Genomic DNA, 24,164 nt, shown 5'->3' on the forward strand with positions numbered 1-24,164 from the left:
AGATTGCTTCCCTTGAGGCCTAAATTCTAAGTAAACTGTTATGATACTGTGCAATAGATTTGTCTAAGCAACCAGCTGAAATTTAGCAGTAATTGCCTATGGTGATATTTTTGTCAGATCTCATTTGGAGATCTCAAACTCTAGATCGTTCATCATATATTTCTGTCTGCAACATCCTCTGCATTAGATACTATGGGAGTATTTAATCCATAGAATTACTGTTTTTCATATTAATGAGTTATAAATGAGAGCTTAATTACTCCTAATTCCTTGAAAATCCACTGTTGGTGATTATAATCACTAACGATTAGATTGTTAAACATTCATCATTGTCTATCTTTAGCAAACTTAATGAGGAATTATGGATCAAATCTCCATTTCCGATTCTGCTGCCAAATGCTGGTGGAAGAGAACCCCTGCTGGCTGTGAGCAGTGCCAGGTCACCACTGGCATCACCCCTTGGCACTGGCATGGGATGACTGGGAGTCAGCAGAAGATGTGCAGGGAATACTCTGTGCTCCTGCCATTCACAGCCCACAGAACTGCCCCCAGGGACTGTTTCTCCTGATGTAACTCAAAGCCCTTTCATCCAAATCTGCTTTTACAAAGCCTAACTACTCCTGAACTTTCTTGTTTCGTTACCAGGACAATGAGGAGATAAGTCACTTGAGAAATTTCATCCATTTTGAAGAAAAATCACGCCATATATATTTTAAATAATCTTTACTTGGGAATTTAAGTGGATGATTTGTGTAGAGGTAGATAATGACATGATCCTTTCCACTTGCTCTGTTGGAAGAGCTGTATCATCCAACAAGGCAGGAAATGTGGTGGCAGTCATTTCTTAAACCACCTCAATGGTGCTTTTAAGTGAACATCTTTCCACAGAAATAATTTCTTCCTGCTCTTTAAGTGCTTTTCTGCACCTTTGTCAGCTGCAATTGACTTTTTGGAATAGGAAGAGACTGCTAAAAAATAATCTGGATGCAGTCTCAATAGCACCCTACACAATGGCACCTCTGGTAAAATGTATCTTGGAAAGAAAGGGAGAAATAAAAAAAAATACTGCACATGTTCTATACACATAGTTCCCTCTGTATAGCTTTACATAAATACAGAACCTAGATAAATATGTATGTGTTCTATACATGGTTCCATTTATATATATAGAAAGTCATATATAAAGAACATAATCCTGTAATTCACTTAAATACATAAGTTCAAGAAATGAGGAATCCCAGTGATTTGCACCAAATGAGTGAGTATTCTATATTTAAAGTTTGCTGCTGAACTGGAACTATGGATCCAAAAACCTGAATGAAAATTAATCATTACCTATAATGATAAGCTTCACAAAGAAAAAAGTGTTAATATAAAATACCAGACCTCAAACACAGTGAGAAAGGTCTATCTCCTGCTCTGTTTCATGCAAGTTTCAAGCCTCAGTTTACTGCTTGCTACATTTTATATTTGGTATCTAAGCAACTCATAATCAAAATAAGATAAAAAGACATGTGACAGCTTAGTATAAATCAAGACACAATTTAAAGCTCTTCAGAAATGAATATTGAGTGACATCAGTGAAAACTGTGTTGATGAAAGATCTAAACTGAAATTCATTATGCTGCACATAACCACCTATACTTAGGCATGAAATCTACTAGGTTTTGGCCTCTTGAATGAAAATAAAAGTCACACTTACTAAATTTAAGCAGTTTTTTCTGGGAAGTAGAGACTTTCTGTAGGAATATATGGACACTGATGTGCCCAAGTAAATGGCAGAATTGTACAATGGTCTTCTGTGATAGTTTTTAATTTGCAGATATAAGAGTCCAGGATTCTGTGGTACTTACTTCAGGTAAGTCCTACAAAAACATAGCATTATAGTCCCACCATTTCAATCAATAACAATATTCTCAATGAATTTAAACTATTAAAGCTATGCAGAAATTAATTTTTGAGTTTTATAGTAATAATGGTGGCCGTCTGGATTAATAAGCAGAATTGTTACTGGGTATTTTGTTTGAACTGCAGACTAGAAGATAAACAAGACAGGAGTGGAGGTCCCACCTAGTTGATAAGCCAGCTTTTGGAAGTGAGGCTCTAATCACTGAAGTATCTTTTGGGTTGATTTCAACTGAACTGGTTCCCTCAACAATCTCTCTTTATAAACCACCCAAATCCTAGGATCAGAAAATGAGTGGAAGTGGGGACAAACACGGAGACTGAGACTCTCCTCTGTGAGGTAAAATGGATTTATGTTGAGTTCAAGTGACATTGGGAGGGACTCCAGCCTGAATCATTGATTCCCCAAGAGAACTACTGAATTGAAAACTACATGTTTAAAAACTGACCTCTTGTTTTCGGATTCTTGCTCAACTCCAAACCAAATTTCAGATTTGCTCAGTAGTCATCCATAGAAGATACAAGTTCCAAACATCAACAAGAACTGCTTCCAAAGTATTTAATTTAATCTCCCACATAACTATACAAATGTGGACTCACTGAGACTTCTTTCAGTTATTATATTTGGGATTTTTTCTGGTCCATCTATATGCAGAGCAATCTGCCCCAAGAGATTCCATGGTTTCAAAAGCTAGAAAAAAAAGTATTTCACTCTGTTGGGAAGCATAGAACAGGCTAAGCACTTTAAAACATATCTATTGTTCCAAATAAAGATTTTATCACAAATCAAGAAGTGGACTGAACTAGTAATACAACAACTTTTGTTCACATATATGCAAATTCAGTAGCAGTAACAATAATTTCACCATATTATTGTGCTTTATCAAAACACTGATAAATAGTAAGCCATTCAAAAAGAACAACCAAAACCCAAGACTTTACACAAATATGGTATAGATACATGGTACCTATACCATGGTATAGATATGGTTATCTATATGTTAGAGATAACTATAAATCAGTTAGGGTTTTTTTTCCTTCTCTTTATGTAATTCCATTCAGGTTGGTTTTGGTCTATAAATTTACAACATGTATCTAAAGATCTGAACTACTGTTCAGGCCAAGCCATGACGATTGTGCATGTACATCCATATTTACAAAAAACCCTGACTGCTAAAAATAAGCCATGCTTGATTCATATAAGTCTTATTTACTTATTTAACATTGCACTCAACTCTGAGTATAGGAGTTTATCACTTGAGTTTTCATAACCCAGCATGCAGTTGTCACATTTATCCTTCTAATACAGCGTGCATTGCTTATGCATAATAGAACTTCAGCTGTAATTTGAACCTATGGTTATGTATTTTCAGAGCATGACTGGAGCAGAGGCTCCAGGGAACCTGGCTTTAAGCAGTTTTCTGTAGGAATAGATGTAAGTTATGTGCACTTTATATGTGTAAGCCAGGCTTCAGTTGTCCACAAAAATCAGATTTGTTACCTGGCATGCAACAAGCCAATAATTATACACTCAAGAGAGACATTGATTATTTATTTCTGAGTTGCACAAGCCTGGGCACTTGGTGATATTCCAGAGATCAAACACCAACTATCAAAACTTTTTATTATTTATACATTTTAGCAAACAATGGAGTTAGTGTTCATTTCCTACAAGTTACAGAATTCTCCTATTAATCAGTATTCATTAGCTAATAATTCTCTTGCTTCTCATGCTAATTAGTCTGCATGCTCAAACTTTCTCTTCTTTTGGGTCTGGGGTTTCTTAGGTCCATGGTTACCATCTGCCCCTGCCAGAATTACTATTTACCCAGCCAGGGCTGCTTTAGCACAGTTGGCTTTTAAAGTTGTTTGCTTATCTCGGGTGTTCTGCCAACTGTCCTCGAGGCCTGTAAATTCTGCATCCTCTGTGTCCACCACCAGTAATCCATCCTTCTCCCCAGCCTTGCTAACCTCCCCCGAGGTCTGAGATCATTGGAACATGGCCAGCCTTGGACCTCAACACGGCAATTCTACGAAGTAACTTCTCTTTCTAGCACCTGCTCACCACTTAGAGCTTGTTAGCCTTTCACGGATTAATTCTCCCTTCTTGTTGAGTGGATTTCAAAGTATGCAAAGATCAAAGAAAGAAAAGTTTACATGTTTCGCATTTTGCAACACCCTCAAGCCTGTCCCTGTGGGAGAAATGGCTCAGCCCTGGGGCTCCCGCAGCGGCAGAGCGCCCGGGCGCCTCTCCCAGTGGGATAACCCAGGAGATCCTGTGGGACACCCGGCTGGGTGAGCGACAGAGTGCCCCGGCGGGATAACACAGGGCTATCCCGTGGGATACCCAGCTAGGTAAAGGGCAGAGTGCCCCAGCGTCTCTCCCAGCGGGATAGCACAGGCTATCCTGCGGGATACCCGGCTGGGTAAGGGGCAGAGTGCTCCAGCGGCTCACCCAGTGGGATAACACAGGAGAGATGCTATGAGACACCCGGCTGGGTGAGCGGCAGTGTGCCCCGGTGGCTCTCCCAGAGGGATAACAGGCTATCCTGTGGGATAACCGGCTGGGTGAGCAGCCGAGTGCCCCAGCGGCCCTCCCAGTTATCCCGTGGGATACCCGGCTGGGTGAGCGGCAGAGCGCCCCGGCGGCTCTCCCAGCGGGATAACACAGGATAACCCACGGGATAGCCGGCGGGGGAAGCGGCGGATTCCTCTCACGGCCGCCCCGCCCCAGGCGGACCCGCTGTGGCCACGGCGCATGCGCGCGGACCGAGGAGGCGGGGCAGCGGCGCGCGCGCGGCGGCGGCGGGAGCGGGTGAGGAGCCGGTGAGAGGAGCCGGGGCAGGCGGGAAGGAAGGAAGGAAGGACGCAGGGCAGGGAGCAGCAGAAGGGGCAGACCGGCTTCTGTTCCGCTTTCTCGGTAGGAATCGGTGCGGTAGCGAAACCCGCCGCGGGCTGAGCCGCCCCCTAGGCCGGGAGCACCCGCAGGCTCACACGCGTGGCGGAAGGAGCCTTTAAGCCGCGCTCCATGGATGGAGGCCGGGGGTCGTCGTTCCCCTCAGCCAAGGCACGCCCGTGCCGGCCAGGGGGCTTGTAGGGCTTGAGAGGGCTCAGAACCATGTTAATCTCCTAAGTTCAGTCATTTCTGTATGTCACTTTTTATCTTAGAGTGTGGAAAGGCTGCTAGCTGTAGGTATTTTGGAACCAGTGAGTTGAGAGAAGTCCTAGTAAACAATGAGGTCCCGCCATAAAGTTTAACTTGTGCTCTGAACAACTGTACTTGGTCGCAGCTGAAAAGTGATTTTGGCACCTTCCCGGTCTGGCTGGACGCACACATACAACTTTCCCAGGGCTGGAACATCCTGAATTTAAGCTTTGGCTGATACTTACCTTTTGTTATCATTGGCATTTAATCTAAATGAATTGTTTTGTGAACACGTTGCTCGAGGCATCCTTTCTCTTGTGAGCTCGTGAATGGGCTTGGAGATTAAGACATCTGCGTATAACCGATAGAGATGCAGGTTTTCATCCTGAAATAAAAGCTGAAAATGGGCTGAGATGTGTGAAATGTTTGGTGAAATTTGCCGTTTGCAGGGGCGTGTGAGAAGCAGATACCCTGCAGTCAGCAGGCGATTTGTGCTTCCCCAGGAAAGTTTGCCTGGAAGTGGCCTGGGAAAGCTGAAGTGCTTTATGGCTTTAGGTGCATTTGGGACACAAGTCAAGCCCTGTTCTCATGTAGCCAGTGGAGCAAAAGGGCTGTTTTTTTTTTTTTTTTTTCCTTAAATTTACACTAGTTTTTCAGCCTTTTCTAGAACTTTTCCCCCACTTTTTTGTCCTTGCTTTTAGGAGCGCCTGTCATAATTTTTTGCTTTTCGTCCTTGAAATACCTAGCTAATTTTTAGGTAGCAACCTTAATCAAGCTATTTGGTTTTTTGTGTCTTCATTCCATTTTGAATAGATACAGTGGAGCGATGCACAGATGCATTCAAAGCTGATAAAATAGACCAAGGCTCATTGTGTGATTCTGTGTATAGGAAATAGTTTGCCTGATACATATGATTAGGGTTTGGGTTTTTTTGCCCCTGACAGCAGCATTACTTTGATTTCCAATATTTAATATGTGATTGACTTATAAATAAACTTATTTTTCAAGTTACTTCTGACTTAGTTTCTTGATATCTAACTGTAGTACTTGTGTGATGTGACTACTTTTCTGCTTTTCAAGCAGGTGTAATACAAGTACTGAATTACTTATGTCATCAGGGATATCCTTTTTTTCCTCATTAATTCCACTTATATTTCTGTTGATTCTACAATCCCAGCTTTTACCTTAGAAGACACTGAAGGCAAAGTGTAAAAACAAAAGAAAAAATATTTTCTCAAATCTATTTATGGAAATACTGACCAGAGATTGGTCCCAAAAGGAACTTTATTTTAAGGTATTTCCATAAATACATTTATACTTACAAACCTCCTTGTACCCCAGTAGCTCTCTTGTTAGTGCAATCCACTACTCCATTTTTCTTTCAGAACAGTTTGTTTTCCCTTTACCTTGCAATTCCTGATTTCCTTCTGCTAACCTAGTACTTTTTTCCTTGTACTTAATAACCAGCATAATGTATTGTCTGTAAATACTTACACTTAAAACAATTGGGAGTGCTTTGTTTATTATCTTTATCTGGATAACATGAAGATAATCCTGTCAGTTGATGTGTTTATTGCCTTAGTGAAATTTCTGAACTTTGTTTTTGATTGTCACGTTGTGTTTGGCAAAGTCAGAACCCAGCTGTTGGGGTCATTTCAGTTGTCTCTGCATGTTGTCTGCTTCACAACAGGTAAAGGTACCATCTTTTGGAGGTGCAGACAAAGAATATCTTGGAGGTGTTTTTCTATATTGTGTCCCTACAATTCAACCTTCCCAGTGTTACACAAACAAGACCTTTGCTTTTCCTTATCTAGTCCTTGTCTAAAAGGTAGATTGGCATTACTATTAGTTTTATGTAACTGCTTTGGACTCCTACTATTTTTAAGGAGTATTTCCAGTCTTTACTTGGAAGTTGGATTTTCCTCACATGCTTGTGCTCCTTTCAAGAGTGGGTTGGCATTCCTGTTAACAGCCAGAGATCCATTACTGTGTCATCCTTATCTTTCCTTCTGTCCTGCCTCTTTCTGTTGTTTGTAAATCCTTGTTTATTGGCTGTTCAGGCAGGTGGTGATCTGTGACTAAGCTACTTTACTAATTTTTATTCTCTTGCTAGTTTTAAATGTATATAAAACCAGAATTGAATGTGTAATTCCTCAGTTAACTAAACTAGGATAATTCTTGTATTGATTTGCTCACATGCTCTATACCTTTCCATTTTGAGTTGCTTTTTTGGGTTTTGTCTGGTGTGGAAATGTTTGTATAATGCCTTACATAGTTAAGTGCAATTTTACCAAAGTCTTTTAAGTCTGTCTTAGTTACACCCTTATCTTGAGCTAGAATGTCTGTTTAGATTTTCTGTCAAATCCCGTTCCTTTTCCTTTTGTGTGTATGAAAGCAGATGATAATGGAAACTTTTTCTTTTCCAGATAATTTGTCTCTGCACCTCAGAAGGGACGTGCCTGTTTAGGTGACCAACTATCAAATATCAGAATGCCCAATGTGGAGCACCCAGCGTACCCAGCAGCCGACCTGCTGCACCTGGAAGGTTTGGTGCCCTGCCGGGAGTCCCAGGTGTCCACGTTGCTGTCCCTGTTTGGCGAGGTAGTGCCCTTGTGTTCTGTGTTTCACCAGAGCAAAGGCATTCCAGTGTCTCAGGGGGAGAACAGAAATTTAAGGGTGCTTTTGTGATGTCACTGACCATGCTTTGATTGCCTCTTTGTTCAGGTTTTATTTTTTGTTACCGTCTTTAACATTAGTGTTGGAAGGTTAAAGGATGTCTTGAGCTATTTGTGTCTCTGTCTCTCTGAATTCTGATTTTGCCACAACTCTCCTCTGTCTTTGCCAGTTATTACCAGCCAGTGAGTCTCTTCCTCCTAGACCTAAAGTTCTGGGGTAATTTTTTTCAGTGTCAGTGTAGATACTCTGTTTGGTTTTGACCTTTAAATCTAATCTAAGTGTCTGAATTCTAAATACACTAAATTGTTCTGATTCTTAGTAGTTTTGAGGCTGGTTGTAAGAGTTAGAAACCACTGGCTTGTTAAATGATTCTGTTACTGCATCACAAAGCTGTGGTAAAAAGTAATGGGGATTTTTATCTGCAAGCTTCTAAGCAGTTTGCTTGCAGAATGTCTGCTTACATTCAATAACAAACTGGAAATTAGTATCTGTTTTCTGTCTTTAATTATGGATACTAATAATAGTAACATCAAATTACAGTATTCAAGTTTTATGTATGTTACAAGCATAGTGGCAACAACTCTTCTTAAAAATAGATCAATTCTTGATCAATGTACAGATACTCAAACCTGCATGTCTTGCACAAGAGTGTTTCATTGTAGATAAATTGACTATTGTTTTTCATTAAAAGTGTCAATTTTATTTTGTGTTAATTTTTAAGTCAATATACTTATATTCTTAGAAATTAAAACAAAAACCTGTGTTTTCATTTTCACCTGTGTGAAAACCTGTCAGATTTTCTCTTCAGAATGGAGAAAAAATAATAATTCCATTATTTCCCTGCATCTTAAGAAAATGACATGAAATTAACAGCATCAGGACCATTACATGAATAGATACATCAAATATTACCTTGTGAAAGAAGAGCAAGCTTTACCATCTCCTCCTTCACACCATTTAATTATTTTCTGTTTGGTCCTAATGAAAAGAGAGGCCATTTGACATGTTTGCAGAAGCTAGGGGAATGTATGGCTTGCAGTTTGTGCTTGCCAAGGTTTTGTTTCAGTTGACTAATTTGAATGAAAAGCCCACTGTGTGTGTGTTTTTGTTGTTTGTTGGAGCAGTTTCATTGGCAGTTATGTGATACCTGATTCTTGCAACTTACCCCCAGCATTTCAGCAAAGATCTAACATAAAACTTGATCTTGCTGATTCTATAGCAATTGCTGTATTTTGTATTTAATGCTTCACTTAGGAGATAACTTTTCTTTCAGGGGGAAAGTTCATTGTTAAATCTTTTATCTGTTGAATGAAAAGAAGAAGAATTGAAACAACAACAACTTTTTTTTTCCCCCTTAGCGTCAGCAGTTTAGTTTTCCATCCATCTTTATCTATGGACACACATCTAGTGGAAAAACTTATGTGATGAAAACTCTTCTAACTACCTTACAGGTAAGAATGGTCATGAAGGATATTGAATTTACAGTTTATAACCATGGTTCCTCAAAATAGCCTCTACTTTCTCAAAATGGTTTGTTTCCTCGACCATTTCTGCCTTCCTGATTCTTCTCCTCCACTTACTGTGTCATGAGTGCATCACTCTGCTCACTAGGCCCACTTAGGATAAAATGAAACTGTGCATACTGAGACATAATATAAATCATAATAACTTTTTAAAGAAAGTTTAAAAAAGATAAGGAAGGAGGCAAATATTGTTCATCTTGTTGCCATGACTTAGCCTGAAGTAGCTCCATTGACTCCTTGTTTTAATTTTTTTCCAAACATGTTTTAAAGTCCTCCTAAGTTCAAGGATGTCATTACAGAAATTTCCATCTAGATCTGTTAATATCTCTGTCAGACATGAAATTCAGGGATTTAAATCCAATGACAGGTACTCATTTCATGCCAAAACCATTAATTTCTACTGGTGTGTTTCTATAGCTCTGATACTTACAGCTTGTCCAGAGTGAGCTTATCACTTTATCTGCAGGTTTTGTGCAGAAACCCCCTTGATTAACAGTTCTGCAGAGGGAGAGCAGTGGAAGGCAGGGGTTGCCTACTGAGCTGACCTCTTGCACCATATCCAGAGGTGTGGCCAGGCCCTGGGAAGTGCTGGTCTGAGCAGCTCTCCCTGCAGCCCTTCTTGTGCCACATGTGGGTGTCTCCTGTGTGCTGTGGTGGTGTGAATCACATCTGAGGCACCCAGCTTTCCTCCTGCTATGGAGGTGCAGCACTTGGAGTAGCTGCTTTTTGCTTTTTGGTGATGTAGCCCTTTCCTTTTAATGGTGTTCAGAATCATAGAAGAGCTTTTTATTACATGCTGTGTGAGTGGATTGCCAGCGTGTACCCACACTTCCCCACAGCTGCTGAATCATATTGTATTTTCAGTAGGAAGACTGGAATGAAGTACTTGGATTTTTTTTGGGTGTTTTTTATAGACAACCACATTCCTGCATCCCAGTGACTAATGTTTTCCAGAGGTTTTAATGCTCAGCGTGAAAAAGAGCATCTGCCTTACCAGAGATTATGGAGTTGTGCAGATAATTTTCTAGCAACCCTGTTTTTAAGACATAGCTTATATATTTTTGCCTTAGGTAGGTTTGACATTGATATTTTATGGGTTATAGTGCCTTCTATTTAAAGACAAATGACTATAGATTTTCAATATTACTAAAGTTATATGTGTAATATATCTCATATTCTGTTTTTTTCACTCACTGTTTGCTTGGAAAGATCTGGTTTTCTGAAAATGTTCTGCACAATCATGCTGATGACATGAGTTTGATGCAGAAGCTTACACTTTATCATTTGTCTTTGAAAGTCAAAAACATTCACAGTAGTTGTGGGGAGTGTGCTGGGGAGATTACATCCTTTGAGATGTCTGTGTTTTCTAGACACTGTAATTCATAATAAACCATTTTATGATACTGTAATGTCTTACAGTTGTCTAAATTTCTTTGATCTAAATGCTGTTTGGTTTTCTTTTTTTGTATTGCTCACAATTTTCAACATAGTTAAAGGATACATTGTGCTTCAGTGTTTAAAAATAGTTAGAAGGTATGCTTCCATTTGAAGATTCATCAGCTCTCTCTTCAGTTTGTGATACATAATATTTTGACTAGGTACATAATTGATCTTTTTTAACAAGTTATTTTGGTACTTGCTTGCACTATATTCTGTTGGCAGGGCATGGTTTCTTTGGTTCTCTCATATGGAAGAGAAAACTCTTCCTGGAGTATTTACACTGAAAAAGCCAAACAGTTGTATCATTTTTCTTGTTCTCTTCAGCTTCCTCATGTGTTTGTGAACTGTGTGGAATACTTTACATCACGACTTCTGCTAGAAGAAATTCTCACCCAGCTGCAGAGCTGTCCATCTGGCACAGAGCAGACCTCTCCTGTGCGTTGTGACACTTTGAATGACTTTGTTCGTCTCTTTAAACAAGCTCTGGCCAGTCAGGAGCTTCAGGATCAAACATTATACATTGTAAGCCATTTCATTTTTGTGTCCAGTCCCATCCTGCTAAGAGAGTATGAGTAATGGTTATTGATAATTTGTATGTGAAATTTGTGCTTTATAGAGCAGTTTGCACTAAATTTCTCAGTAAACCTCTTCCAGAACCTGTTGACAGATTCTTTCTGTTGGCTTACAGGCTTTAGGTGAGGTTCTGTTCTCCTCCTGGTTTTAGATTTTTTCCTACACACAAACTGTATAGCATAACTAATAATGAACATAAATTATACCACACATTTAAATTTGGGATGTAATAGTGTTGCAAAATCTTTAAATATAGAGAGCCCATATTTGTTTTATTATTAGTCATGCTTATCTGTTTCCTTGTGAAAAGAGCATCACAAATGAGAAAGCAGAGGTGGAGAATAGGGCAGAAGGGAACATGGAGAATGCAAATGACAAGGCTTGGTTTGCTAGAATAGAACTTAAGGAATTAAAATGCATAACTTCCTCTGTAAAAATGCTTTTGAGATCTTACATCTTCAGCTACACTTGTGGCCCTCAGAGACAGGACCTCTAGTTTTAAAATTAAGATGGAAGAAAAGAAAGGACTGCAGTGAAAAAGTTGTTGATATGCTCAAGTGGAATGAATAGCAGATTGCAGGAAAAATAATCAGAATTTAGGTTGCAGGAACAATTGAATAGTGTAATACTAGAACACTAGAATTTGGTTTAGGTGTTCAGAGTTTTTTACTGTGATAATCATAACTACATAAAGGATTCAGAATTTACAGACTATAACAGCATTTACTGTGCTGAGAGATGAACATGGAAACAAATTTCAGTCATTCAATAAGTCTGATGGAAGGATAATATGAAAGCTGTGGCATTAGTGATGTGTAAATGTGTATATATATAGTGTGAACCTGCAGAATATTCAGACCAAATTTTCGGCCAGCAGTAGAAATTAAGGTTTTTTAAAAAGAGTTGAAATTGATTATTTAAGGAAACAAGAGCATGGTTAAGATTGATTGCTGTAAGAAACAAGCAGTGTGGTTCCCCAGGGTCATTAAGCTGTCAGTGTGCCCATACTGCTTTGGGTTGTTTTTGCAGTCAAACAAGAAGTTCATAATTATACTGAACGTTCTTGATTCTGTCTCACAGGCTATAGTTAAATGTGTTTTATTCCCATTTAAAAATACTTTGCCACTGAGTTAAATAACTTCATGTCATGTTCAGTGGAAACAGTCCTATCTCACTGCTTCCTATAGGTCACCAGGTTAATAAATGTGTCATACTTCTTAGAAATGGAATGAAGGAAATAATGTACCAATGCTTAAAACAGATAAAAAGTTATAAATAGAAGTAGTTCAGCTTACTGTCACAAAATTGATACTGACATTCTTCAGCAATTCTTAAACACAAAAATTTATCTCTTTAATAACATTCAGTGTGTTTCACATAATACTTCTTGCAGTAAAATCTTGCTTTCAGATTAGTATTTGGATTAAAAACTATTTTACATCATTAAAGAATTCTTTGTGTATTTTATGAAAATTGGCATCATATAGAAAATTAGAAAGTTCTTGAACAATGGTTGTAGAAAGTAAAGCATTAAAATAACTACAAAGCTTCAATTGAATCATGAAAATAGTTGTTGCCTCAGAAGAATTAAGTATTAAATTAGTATTTCAGTTGCATTCTGCATGGGAACAGACAGAAATGGGAGAAATCAATTTGTGTTTATTAACTGATGTCATCTGGATTTATTGTAGAGTGGTTTAAATTGAGACTGATGGAAGACCAGCATGCTGGTTAGATAAACTGGCAATGCTGACTTATTCCATTTCATTTCAGTAGTAGATAATGTAATATTTCAGCTCAATTAACTCAGAGTAACTCAAGATGAATGTTTACTTTCAAGCAAAGGATTCTAAATGTTTCTCTTAACCCAAGCATAGGTGCTGAATGCCTGTGATTACTTATGAAAAAATGAATTTATTCATTTTAACTACCTGAAAAATTGGAGTAGACTTAACTTGTTGCCGTTCATAGATTTACAATATACACTTTACAGAAGTATCAAGCTACTTTTTAAATGTAAGTGAGCAGCCAGTTTTAGAAAGTATTGCCTATTTTAAAAAATTGATGAGTGGCAAGTCTATATGGACACCAAAGAATAACACATAGATTAATAGACCTGGGGGAAGGCTGTTTGTGTGAACCACTTGACATTTTCCTGTAAGTAGGAACTGTAGGGTCCCATTTAACTAAAAAATATTTTATGCTTAGATCAAGACCTTAAAGCTTTGTGTTTGGTAGCTACAAGTCACTGGGTCCAATAAGCAGTGTTTTATTAGTAAAAATACATAGCCACTCTTTGGTCTGTAGTGTAAAGCAGTCTTCATTCCTGAAGTCACTTATTACATGAACCAAATGCAGATACCAATGTAAAGTTTTTAATAAATTCACAAAGTATGAAATATTGATGCAGAGTTCTTTCAGATTTGTGTGGTGGGATTCTGAAATAATATTTTCAGAAAATGTTTGGTTGTTCACATAAAGTTCTTTTCCTTATTGTTGGCAACAGAAATGATAGATGATGTAAGATTCTCATGGCAAGAAGATGTGTAATAGGATAGAAAATATAGTTTTCTGCAGACATATAGTTTATATCTCAAGAGCAATAATTCTAAAGAAATAACGAGCTTCAGAATTTAGATTTATATTGCAAGTAGTAAATAAGCTGCAAAAGAAATGTATTTCTATTCTCTTTTTTCATTTCTGTCAAGATTTTAGGTGTGCTGGAAGTACACATTTTTTTGCCAAAGTGTAACTATGGATGTCTTCATGCTTCTGTTTTAATTCTTCAGACTCTAAAATGTTATTTGCTTAAGATGTTTCTTGTTTAAGCTGTACATATGCTACATCTGTTACTGCTATGTGAGGTTTGCATACAATAAATCCTGTAAATTCCTAGGCTGCAAACGATGGCAAGAAAAGTTTCTCTCAAAATTCAGAATACCAGCTCTTACTTGTTTCTGAAAAATCATATAATGGTAGGAAAGCACAACTCTCCTGGAGTAAGCATGTGGTTACAGTCTTACTGTACTACAGGAAAATTTGAAGCATGAGAACAATTTTGGGAAAAAATGGAGGTTTCAGTGGTTGTTAAGGATATCCTTGACTTTGTTGTGATATTCCTAACTGGACTTAAATAATAATTCTTCCTGCCATAAGGTATGAGAATGTTGCTTGTCTAGGGATTGTATGCTTTTTTAGATGCAGAGCTGCTTGGGCTTCCTGGAAGCACATTTGGAGCAGTAATCTCTCCAATTCAGTTTCCAGCAGCTAAGAATTAATTTAAAATCCATATGAGAGTGGGAGTTGAGTTTGTCTATATAATATCATTGTTTTGTTGAAAGGTTCTGGATAGAGCAGAACAGCTGAGGGAAATGGAACCAAACATCCTGCCAGCATTCCTTAGGCTTCAAGAGTTGGTGAGTGTTTGGAAAGAAATTGTTCTGTGTGTCCTGCCTGTTGAAAGTAACTGAACGTGTGGTGCCTGTACATCCAGGCTCACAGATCAAGAGAAATGAGTCTTTAGATGAGAAAAGTTGAAAAATTAAGCCCCACTCCCTCAAAACAGTGGTCAAAACTAGAAACCAAACTAGAATTTAAACTTTGGGAGATTTTTATTAGCCCCTTTGTTTTTTTTTTTAAGTTGTGGTTAATGGTATCTTGTTTACAATGTTTGATGTGTAGAGTCTTTGGAGGCTCATGTCAGATATATAGCTGTCTTTTCTAGGTTATTTGTCTTTTTAAGAATGAGATTTTCAGGAGACTACCAGCTGTTTCATTTGGCTGGTGCTGCACAGCTCAGCAGCTGTCAATGTGTTTTGACTTGCTAGAGAGTTTTCTCACACTTCTCCTGGAATTGTGCCTCAGTAAGTTTCTGATTGGAGTAAACCACAGTGTGCTTTCCTTTCTTGCTTCTGAGGCATCAAAACTTTTGCCTTGAAATAAGCAAAAATGGTTCATTCCCTGAAAAGAAACTGAAGACAAAACTGTAAGATGCTGGTACTTTGAAATATCTGAACATGTAAATAGCTGAAATTATGCTTGTTATCTCAAGCTTTTGTGTGGTGCTCTTAATCTTCTGGTCACATTGATTTCTCTACTGAATGAAGACTGATTCACAGCTGTGTTCTTACTCCTGACAGCTGGTGCATTTTCTGTCTCTTTTTGTCTGTTCTGCCCATGTTCTGGACTAGGCTGCTCCTGAAGCAGAAACAACCTGTTCTGCAAGGAAGGGAGGCAAACTTGGGTCTGTAATTGATGTTCAAGGATCAAAACCCCATAGACTTAAGATTTATATATGCCAGAGGAACACTCCCAGATTCTAAACTAACCCCCAGACAAGTCTGTTGTCTTCACTGCTGATATTCCAATTGCTTAAATTCTGGATTCTGGACTGAGGCTTTCTAAAACAGTTGTGCAACCAGTGTTGCAGAGCAATGTTGTAGGAGCAGATCTCTTGCATCTCTTCCTTTCCTGGAGTGAAAGGAGACCAGGAACACCTCTGGTAGGAGTGGAGGATACAGTGGGACTGGCAGGTCAGTGCTGAAGAATAGGTCATGGATGCTTGATTTCTCTGAGGATTGTGGTCACAGGTATTGAAGTTCTTCATACTGGATGATCAGTCAGGAAGTGAGCTGAATGTATCTTAGCACTTCTGTCAGCTGAAACATTTGGAGTTCTGGGAGAGGAAACCAGCTGAAAGAAATGCAGAAAGGTACTTTCTTGTTAAAAGCAAAGAAAATACTTATGTTCCATAAACACGAAGAAGAAACAATAAAGAATATGGGTGGGTGCCACTTCACTAAGAAGTGGGAAAAGTAAGTAAAAAAGATGATTTTCATTACATTTCAGGGAAGGGAATAGCATTTAAACATCTTTCAAGTCATTCACAGCACTGTCAATTCAATCAGGTTCCTTCCTTTTGTTTTATGGAGGTGCCTTAATAGTTTTCAAATGTCTTTCTTGAAGAACCATATTTAAAAGCATCTTTTGTTAGGCAGAATTTTTAGTATGGTTGCAAAACCTTGCAAAGAGGGAAAATGACACATCATCTTCACAGGTAGTTTTAGCTTCATATTAAGTAGCTAATATTTTGAAGGGTTACCAAAATAAAACAATATAATTTTTAATATGAAGCATTTTGTTACCTATTGATCAAAGCATCCAATCAGAAGCAGGCATTCTGTCACTAAAAACTTAATTACAAAAATATATTACTATGAACAGCTCCACTGTTATTAACTAGTAAAACAGTTGGGAGAGTAAACAGGTAATATTACATTTTTGGTTTGGGATGTCTGTGTGTTTGTCTTTAAAGACCAGATTGCCTTTAAAATAACGTACAAGATATCTTGGTTCCTGAGGTGCTGAGTTTTCTTTTTACTTTTTAACTTTTTCTGTTTGCTCTGAAGATCTGTGATTAATTACTAAAGTAAAATGTTCTCTTAATTTTGGGGTGGAATCTACTTGGTATTCTGTCACCCCAGAAAGCTTACATGTCAGTGAAATGGCAGGGGTTGGAGAGAAATATCATATAATTATAAAGATTTGCAAATGTATGATCTGCTTGATTAGGCTAGCTGAAGCTTTAATGCTAATTACTAGTATAGAAATAAACTGTAAATTTAATGATTTTGTGAAACAGAAAAGTCACAATAAGAATTTTTTGATTGATGCTCTAACATGCACTGGATTTTTGTCATTTCTCTGCCTGTCACTCTCTCATTTGGGTTTTTCTTTCCCTGTGCAGACTGACAGAAATGTGACAGTCATTCTGCTCAGTGAAATAGTGTGGGAACTCTTCCGTCCAAACATTGGCTGCTTTGAGCCATTCACCATGTATTTTCCAGACTACAGCATAGGTAAACTCATTTTTTAATCTGCTTTTTGGGGATTGTATAACACTTTTCCAAAGGACATTCAAAAGTTTTTCCAGCTTTATCAGTGTGCCTTGTACAGAGCCCAGAATATGTAATAGCTACTGGAATGTACAAGTCTGTATTCACACAACCTGTAAAGATCTTGTCTTTTTCCACTTTCCAGAACATCTCAAAGGAATGTTTTAATTCCATTACATATGCTGGTTCTTCAAATCAGTGTAGCTTTTGGTGGATTTTGTTGGGGGCTTTTTTGTGATAGGTATTGTTTGTTTTTCCACAAACATGGTCGATTTATTAAGTTGGCTTGAAAACAGCAAAATTTATTTTTGTTTAAACAGGACATCTGCAGAAGATCTTGTCACAGAATCATCCCCCAGAATATTCTGCAGATTTCTATGCTGCATACATCAATATTTTGCTTGGTGTCTTCTACATGGTCTGTAGGGACCTGAAGGAACTTCGGCATCTGGTGAGATGAGCTTCTTGAGAGTTGCTGTTTTGTTTTGTGATGTTTTTTCCAAACGAAAGTCTAGATTTATTGTTGAATATGGACAAAGGGAAAATTAGAGATTGTAGAATGGTTTGGGTTGGAAAGGACCTTAAAGGTCAAGTTCCAACTCCCCTGCCATGGGCAGGGACACCTCCTGCAGGTTGATCAAAGCCTCATCCAGCCTGGCCTTCAAAACGTCCAGGGATGGAGCATCCACTGCTTCTCTGGCAGCCTGTCAGTGTCTCACCACCTTCATAGTAAAAAAGTCTTTCTTATATCTAGTGTAAATTTGCCCTCCTGAGAATGTGTTAGCTTAAAATGTGGCTGCCTTTAAAATCCATAACAAAGGTTGCAGTTGTTTTGTGGCTGTAAAGGGCTTCCAGTGTTGTGTACTTTGCTGGTAATAAATTGAAAGTACTTGGAAAAAAGGTGTTTTAACCACATAATGTAATAGTAAACAAACTTCACAGAAGAGAATTAAGTTACTTGATGGTGACATTTGTACAAGCTTATTAACAATTACCAACATTATCTTAATCCAATTATTTAATTACCTGTACAAGGAAATTTTACAAGTTTGATGTTATCAGTGAAGAAATCAGTGCTCCAGAGATGATCTGAATGTTCTGCCTGTGTTTCCCTCAGGAACATGCTGCTAAATTTCAGCTGAACTTACCTGTTCTTATAAAACCATACAGGTTTTGTATGTAAATGAGATTGCTGGAGACAGAAATGGAAACCAGGGTCACAGTTCTTGCAGACATGTACTTGAGGGCTCTGTTCATGAGAATTTCATTAGGTTTAGATGCACTATTTGATTGGGCAACACTATGAAAATACTTATGTGATTGGACCCTAAATTCTTTGTGGTTGGCAAGTCTCTTCCATAGAACATAGTGACAGACATGCAGGCTTCTGACCTCCTTAGTGTCTAATACAGACTCTAGATGTGTATGCATTTTGTGTGATTATTAATAATACGTTCTGGAATTTTATTAGATTTATATATGGAAGTTACACTTTGAGTTTTGTATATTAGCACAGAGATTTATGAAAGTGCAGTAGGACAAAAAGATAATCTTTTTCTGAGGGTTGGTATTTTACCAGTCTGAGGATTGGTATTTTACAAAATTCTATGGGATATTGATTTAAACATTTTAGAAGAAAGTCTTGCTTATAGTGTTCTCAAAGATCTCTTAATCTTACTTTAGGCAAAAGGAGTTAATTTGCATATGGAATATGCTAGCATGTTTTTAAATAAATAATTTTTGAAAAAATAAATCATTTCTGCTTGTGTTTAAGTGTGCTGAACTTCTCCTGGAATGGAAAGTTTTATCTGAAAATGAAGGGAGAAAGAAAAATTCATTATAACACTTGTATTGCATTTGTAATGATAAGTTATTATGTTAGTTAAAAAAAAAATGCAACCTGTGAGTAGGATAAACAAACCTTGCTGAGCTCAAAGCCATGTAACCTGTGATAGATTACTTCTGTTTGTATTTTATAGTACAAAAATGTTGCTATTTGTGACAGTATAATGTTTGTTAGCAAGTGGCATAATTATTGACTTTAAAGGATTTGTTGGCTTTGCAAAGGAGATAATTACCCTGCTGGTTATACTCTAGCTGGATCAGATGGATTGTGCTTTAATGTGTTCCATTTCTGCTTTCTGTAGGCAGCGCTCAATTTTGCCAAATACTGTGAGCCAGTGGTCAGAGGGGAAGGTAAGGCTGTGTCTTTAATTTGGGAGGTGTGTGAGAGAGCAGGTGCTGTTCTGTGGGTTTTGGTGAAGACTTTGCTCTGATCCTCGTGCTGTGGTGGCACAGTGGTGCCTCAGGTCACGGCAGCAGTGCTCACTCCAGCTGTACCCAGTCATTAGCCCTTGCAGCAGGAGCAGTACATGGTATTTGGTGGTGGTGTTTTAGGAAGCAAAGGTGGAAATACCCTGAAAATTTGCCTGCTTCCTCTTAATCTTTCTCCTCACTCAACCATCAGGACTTTGACAAAGTAATGGGATAAGTTATTTCTTTGTCAAGCTAAGAGAAGAAAGAAAGCAAGAGGAGAGGTTTTGTCAAGCTGATAATCTTGAGATTATCTCAGAACAGTCACAGAGAAACAGCCTTGTGTGGCAGCATGTGCTTGCTGGATGGATGGTGATGGTGCATCATCCTAAAGCAGCAGGTCAGAGTCAGGGTGTTAGACTGTCATGGCTGTGACTGTTCAGGTGTCAGGGATGAGTTTCAGTGTTGTTTGAGTTAAATGTTACCAGAGTTGATTCTGCTTTGCTGCAGCAAATGAACGCGACACCCGCAAACTCTGGAAGAACATTGAACCTCATTTGAAGAAGGCAATGCAGACTGTTTATCTCCGGGAAATATCCAGGTAATTTGGAGGCACAGGCTTGTTTGCTTTGTTGGAGTTGCTGTTTTTAACTGCCTTCCTCTCACTGTGTTTCATGGCTAGTGTTTCTTTTTTGCTAGATGTAATCTTTTTTCTTTAATGTGCATTTCTTTCTTGCCATACACTGTTAGAAATAGCATATCTCAGGAGGAGATTTAAACAAAGTGGTATTTGTAGGATATAAAAGATTCAATAAGTAAAGCAGTGGCAGCAGGTTTTGTTCTCCTTTACAGTGATGCTAGATCCATTTTCTGTAATGTATGAACTACCAAGCATGGGAATCCATCACCAGAATATACAGGCACAGTTTAAAACACTGTGTGTGTTAGCTTGCCAGATACTCACTGTACCAAGGATGTGTGCAAGCCTCAAAATTCTTGAGATATTACAGATTTTGAGTATCTGTGTTTCTTAGCTTTGTTTGATATCACCAGGTTTGTTTGCTGACTGTGCTTTCTGATCCCTTATTTTCTTCTCCAAGGGCAGCTTTTTCTTGCATGGAGTTGCCATTTTGGACAGCATTAAAATCTGCTTTCCTATTAATGGCTATTGTTCTTGGTATTGTTTTAGATTCCTTGTTTATTTTATAAGCTGCCAGAGTGCTTAGAAGAAAAGATGGTGATGTTCATTCACAGTGGTAATAACTGGCTTAGGTTTAATGTTCTCTCCACCTTTAAGATGAACGATTCTGATGTTACATTGTGTGAAGAGAGATCATCCAGTATTGCTTGGTTTCTTTATCTTGGTAGAAACATACTGATTTTGTTCCTTTCAATGTCATTGAGGCTATAGAATATTCTGGTCACAACCTGAGTGTGTAGTAGAAGTCTTTGCTAAAATTCTAGAGATGTGAGCATTCCTTCAAAAAAAGAATTGATTTTGCTGTTTTCAAGCCAGACTTCACTGTAGCATGCAGCATTTTACTGTTTGGCTCAAATATTTATTTATATTCAATATTGATCTTCATTACACAGTCTACTCGGGATCTTCCTGACTTTTTATATTGTGTAATTGCCTACTCTAATTAGGTTGTAATAAAAGATTATGATACAAAATAGCTTGTGAATTGTTTCCAAATAAGTAATTTCCCTCTACAGTGTTCTTTGATTATAAATTTGAGCTTGACTTGATTTTTATTAGAGATTCTAGCTTTCTGTCTAACAGTGCTAGGATTTAAGTAAGTACTTGAGGAAATCACTATATGAGTTTTTCTGGCCACACAGCTGTGATTACTCTGTTTTTTTCTTGACCATGTAATTTATAGTGCTAGAACTTTGCTATCAGCTTTTGTGCTACCTGAACTGAAAGGAAAATTAACCTTTTTCATGCCTGGAAAATAGACATTGGATAAAACCTTAACTCCTGATGAGTTGTTTTGTCATTCATTGTAATTTAAGTATAACCTGAGCTCCCATTACACTGTTTTTATAAGTTTTATGGCTTAGGGCTGATAAACTCTGTTCATGAGGAACTTTAAAAAACAAGCCAAAATAGGTTTGTTGAAGGACTTATCTTTTTGTAATCCCCTTGTGGCGTACAAATGATCCAAAATCTGAAATTGCTGGCAATGTCATTCCTTTAGGAAAGTTTTATAGTGAATTTTTTTTGCTATTGTTTAGGAAAACGCCAAACTACTTGGGGGCATTTTTCACTGACAGAGTAATCCATCTTGATGACTTCCATTGACTTCAAAATTACATTATGAAGTAATTATAGTATTCTTCTCACAAATGTAGACAGTTATTAAGGAGATTAAAAAGAATCAGAGCTATCAGTGTTTTTACTTTTTATGCAATTTTGCATTATTCTTGAAACTTGGAAAGCTTACTGCTGTGGATGTTTGCTTACTCATAGTAGTTGGATGGAAGGAAATAGGTATTTTACAATTAGATCCCTTATGCCTTAATCTAACATTATTTTTTGCCTTTTTTTTTATCAAATACATAGTCTGCAGATTATTAACATTTACATGCGAGACAGTGAGACCATGTATTTTAAATTATTCTCTCACTAGCTGTATCCTAGCCAGTGTCACAAAATTAGAATATATCAAGCAAGTAGCTTTCTCTAAAAGACTGTCAAATACTGTGCAAATCTTTCTGTATTTGCATTGTCTGTCTTTCAGCTCACAGTGGGAGCGTTTGCAGCATGATGGTGGAGAGCCTGGGCAACTGAAAGGTATCAAACACAGTAACTGTGGAGGGGTGTGTGATGTGAAATGTGCTTTTTGCTTCCACTTGGTAATTGTCACCTGAGAACATGTTAATGAAACCACACAGACAAAGCTACCTGTTGGTATTCACTTACAATTCAGGGTAATTATTGTTCTTTGAGGTGTTCTACAAAGAAATGTTTCTTCCCTATCATATATATTGGGAGTAACCTTTCCTAATATCCTTTGCAGGTAAAAGCAGTCTTCTTTACATCAGTATTTTATATGTCAGAATGGGTGAGGAATGGCCTGAACCCTGTTGGTCAAACCTCTGTGTGCCAACTGGCAGAATTGTCCAAGTGGGGAGAGGAGAATGTTGTACCTGGTGTATTGCACTAAATTAGCACATTCCTAAACAAAACACCTGTCCTGGTCCAGATTTCTTGCAAATAGAAGTGTCAGAAGTGCAGGTGTTCTTTCTTTATGTTCTTCCCTTGGACAAGTAGACCTTTGTTGGTTTTATACTTTAGGCAGGCTGGAAAGTTGAATCTTAATATATTTGTCAGCCTTCATTTACAATTTAGAAGGAATACTGAAACATTTTGCAGGTGATGTCAGTTGGTCATGGTCTTTTGACCAGTTTTTATTTAGGAAACATTTTTTATATTATTTGTCATGACAATTCCTTGAGATAAATGCAATCATCAGACTTTTTCCTATGTTTGGTTTATGATTGGTGAATGTTCAACATTTCTGACCAAAGGAGTTTGATTCAAAGTGTCCTTATTAAACTCTCTCCCAGATAGATAATCATGAAATATTTTGCACCTGACAACCCCATAAAGGGAAACTTCATTTTAAATGCATTTTCATTAGTGTATGTAGTAGGCAAAAATTTCATGTTGTTAAAACAGCGTTTGATAGCAATATGCTTGAGAAGTTGTTCTAATAAATAAAATTCTAACTCTAATAAAGGTGTAAATCATCAAATAGTTCAGTGTGTGCTGCAATATTGGCTGACCAGAAGAATGGAGAAAAACCAGATGTTTTTGTGTTAAACTAAATTGTCTGTCTGCAAGAGTTTATTTGGTGTTGCATGTTATCAATAGCATGCAGTACAAGAGAATCTCTTAATCATGAGTGAAACTAAAACTGCTGTTCTTTTATGCTTATGTGAGAGGAAATCATTACTAGCAGTCATTTGGGATGCTTTTCCCTATGCTGTGGGCCCTGAATCATAACTTTTAACATGTTTAATTCTTTAATCTTTATTTGCTGATATTTGTGGATTAAAGCATAAGGACACAGGTGCTTCACAGAACAAGAAACTGTTGAAGTAAAAAGTTTAAGCAGAGGGCACAAGAGAGACCCTTTAATGGTTTCTGTAATTAGCCAGCTGATGAAGGGTGGTTTGATGATCCTGTTTTTATGCATAAGCATGTAAAACAAGAGCAAGGGACTGTAAGGATAAAAATTACAAAGTAAAAGTACTTTGAGTTCCCCTCAAAAAGAGGGTAAGCAGGTATTCACTAGACTGTCGTTTTTGTAGATTTTAATATCTGTGTTTAATCTTAATTAGGTATACACATATACAGAGTCAACTGGTTCAAGTTTAAAATTTTTAAAACATTTTCTATAGGAAATGGAACAGTTGCTAAAAATCATTTATCACAGATGAACTATTTATCAGAAGTGCAGCACTGCTGCTTTCTTCACCGTGCCAGCCTTGTTCCTGGACAAGCTGTTGGATGGTCTAGAGGAGCCTAAAGGTTGAATCTTGAAAAAACTTACACTTGTATATAAATGTATCACTTCATCTGCCTTGTTTGTCAGGAGGATTCCCTTAAAAGAAAGTAGCCTGGAATTATTTATATCGTTTTTTTCCAGAAGATTTATGAATCCCTGATGCTTCAAGTACAGTTGCTGAGAGTCTGAAAGGTTGCAGAATGTTACCTTTGTGCCGTGCTCCTTGGCCCTTCCCTGA

General features: G+C 37.8%; 1 protein-coding gene across 4 annotated transcripts in view; it reads left to right on the top strand.

Moving 5' to 3' along the window:
• The first annotated feature begins 4,609 nt into the window (after positions 1–4,609).
• Positions 4,610–24,164, top strand: part of ORC5 (origin recognition complex subunit 5) — a 62,038-nt gene continuing 42,483 nt past the window's right edge. Inside the window, exons 1-10 of one of the 4 annotated variants that reach the window (XM_064702883.1) lie at positions 4,610–4,720; positions 7,477–7,651; positions 9,085–9,177; positions 11,014–11,211; positions 14,604–14,678; positions 17,009–17,120; positions 17,477–17,607; positions 19,304–19,352; positions 19,920–20,010; positions 22,154–22,206. In XM_064702883.1, the coding sequence (XP_064558953.1) occupies positions 7,541–7,651; positions 9,085–9,177; positions 11,014–11,211; positions 14,604–14,678; positions 17,009–17,120; positions 17,477–17,607; positions 19,304–19,352; positions 19,920–20,010; positions 22,154–22,206 (913 nt within the window). In that variant the 5' untranslated portion in view covers positions 4,610–4,720; positions 7,477–7,540. Of the gene's footprint in view, positions 4,826–7,476; positions 7,652–9,084; positions 9,178–11,013; positions 11,212–14,603; positions 14,679–17,008; positions 17,121–17,476; positions 17,608–19,303; positions 19,353–19,919; positions 20,011–22,153; positions 22,207–24,164 lie in introns of all 4 variants that reach the window. The other 3 variants (XM_064702884.1, XM_064702881.1, XM_064702885.1) reach the window with 3 other exon arrangements.

This window comes from Zonotrichia leucophrys, chromosome 1A, assembly GCF_028769735.1.
Source record: "Zonotrichia leucophrys gambelii isolate GWCS_2022_RI chromosome 1A, RI_Zleu_2.0, whole genome shotgun sequence".
NCBI lineage: Eukaryota > Metazoa > Chordata > Aves > Passeriformes > Passerellidae > Zonotrichia > Zonotrichia leucophrys.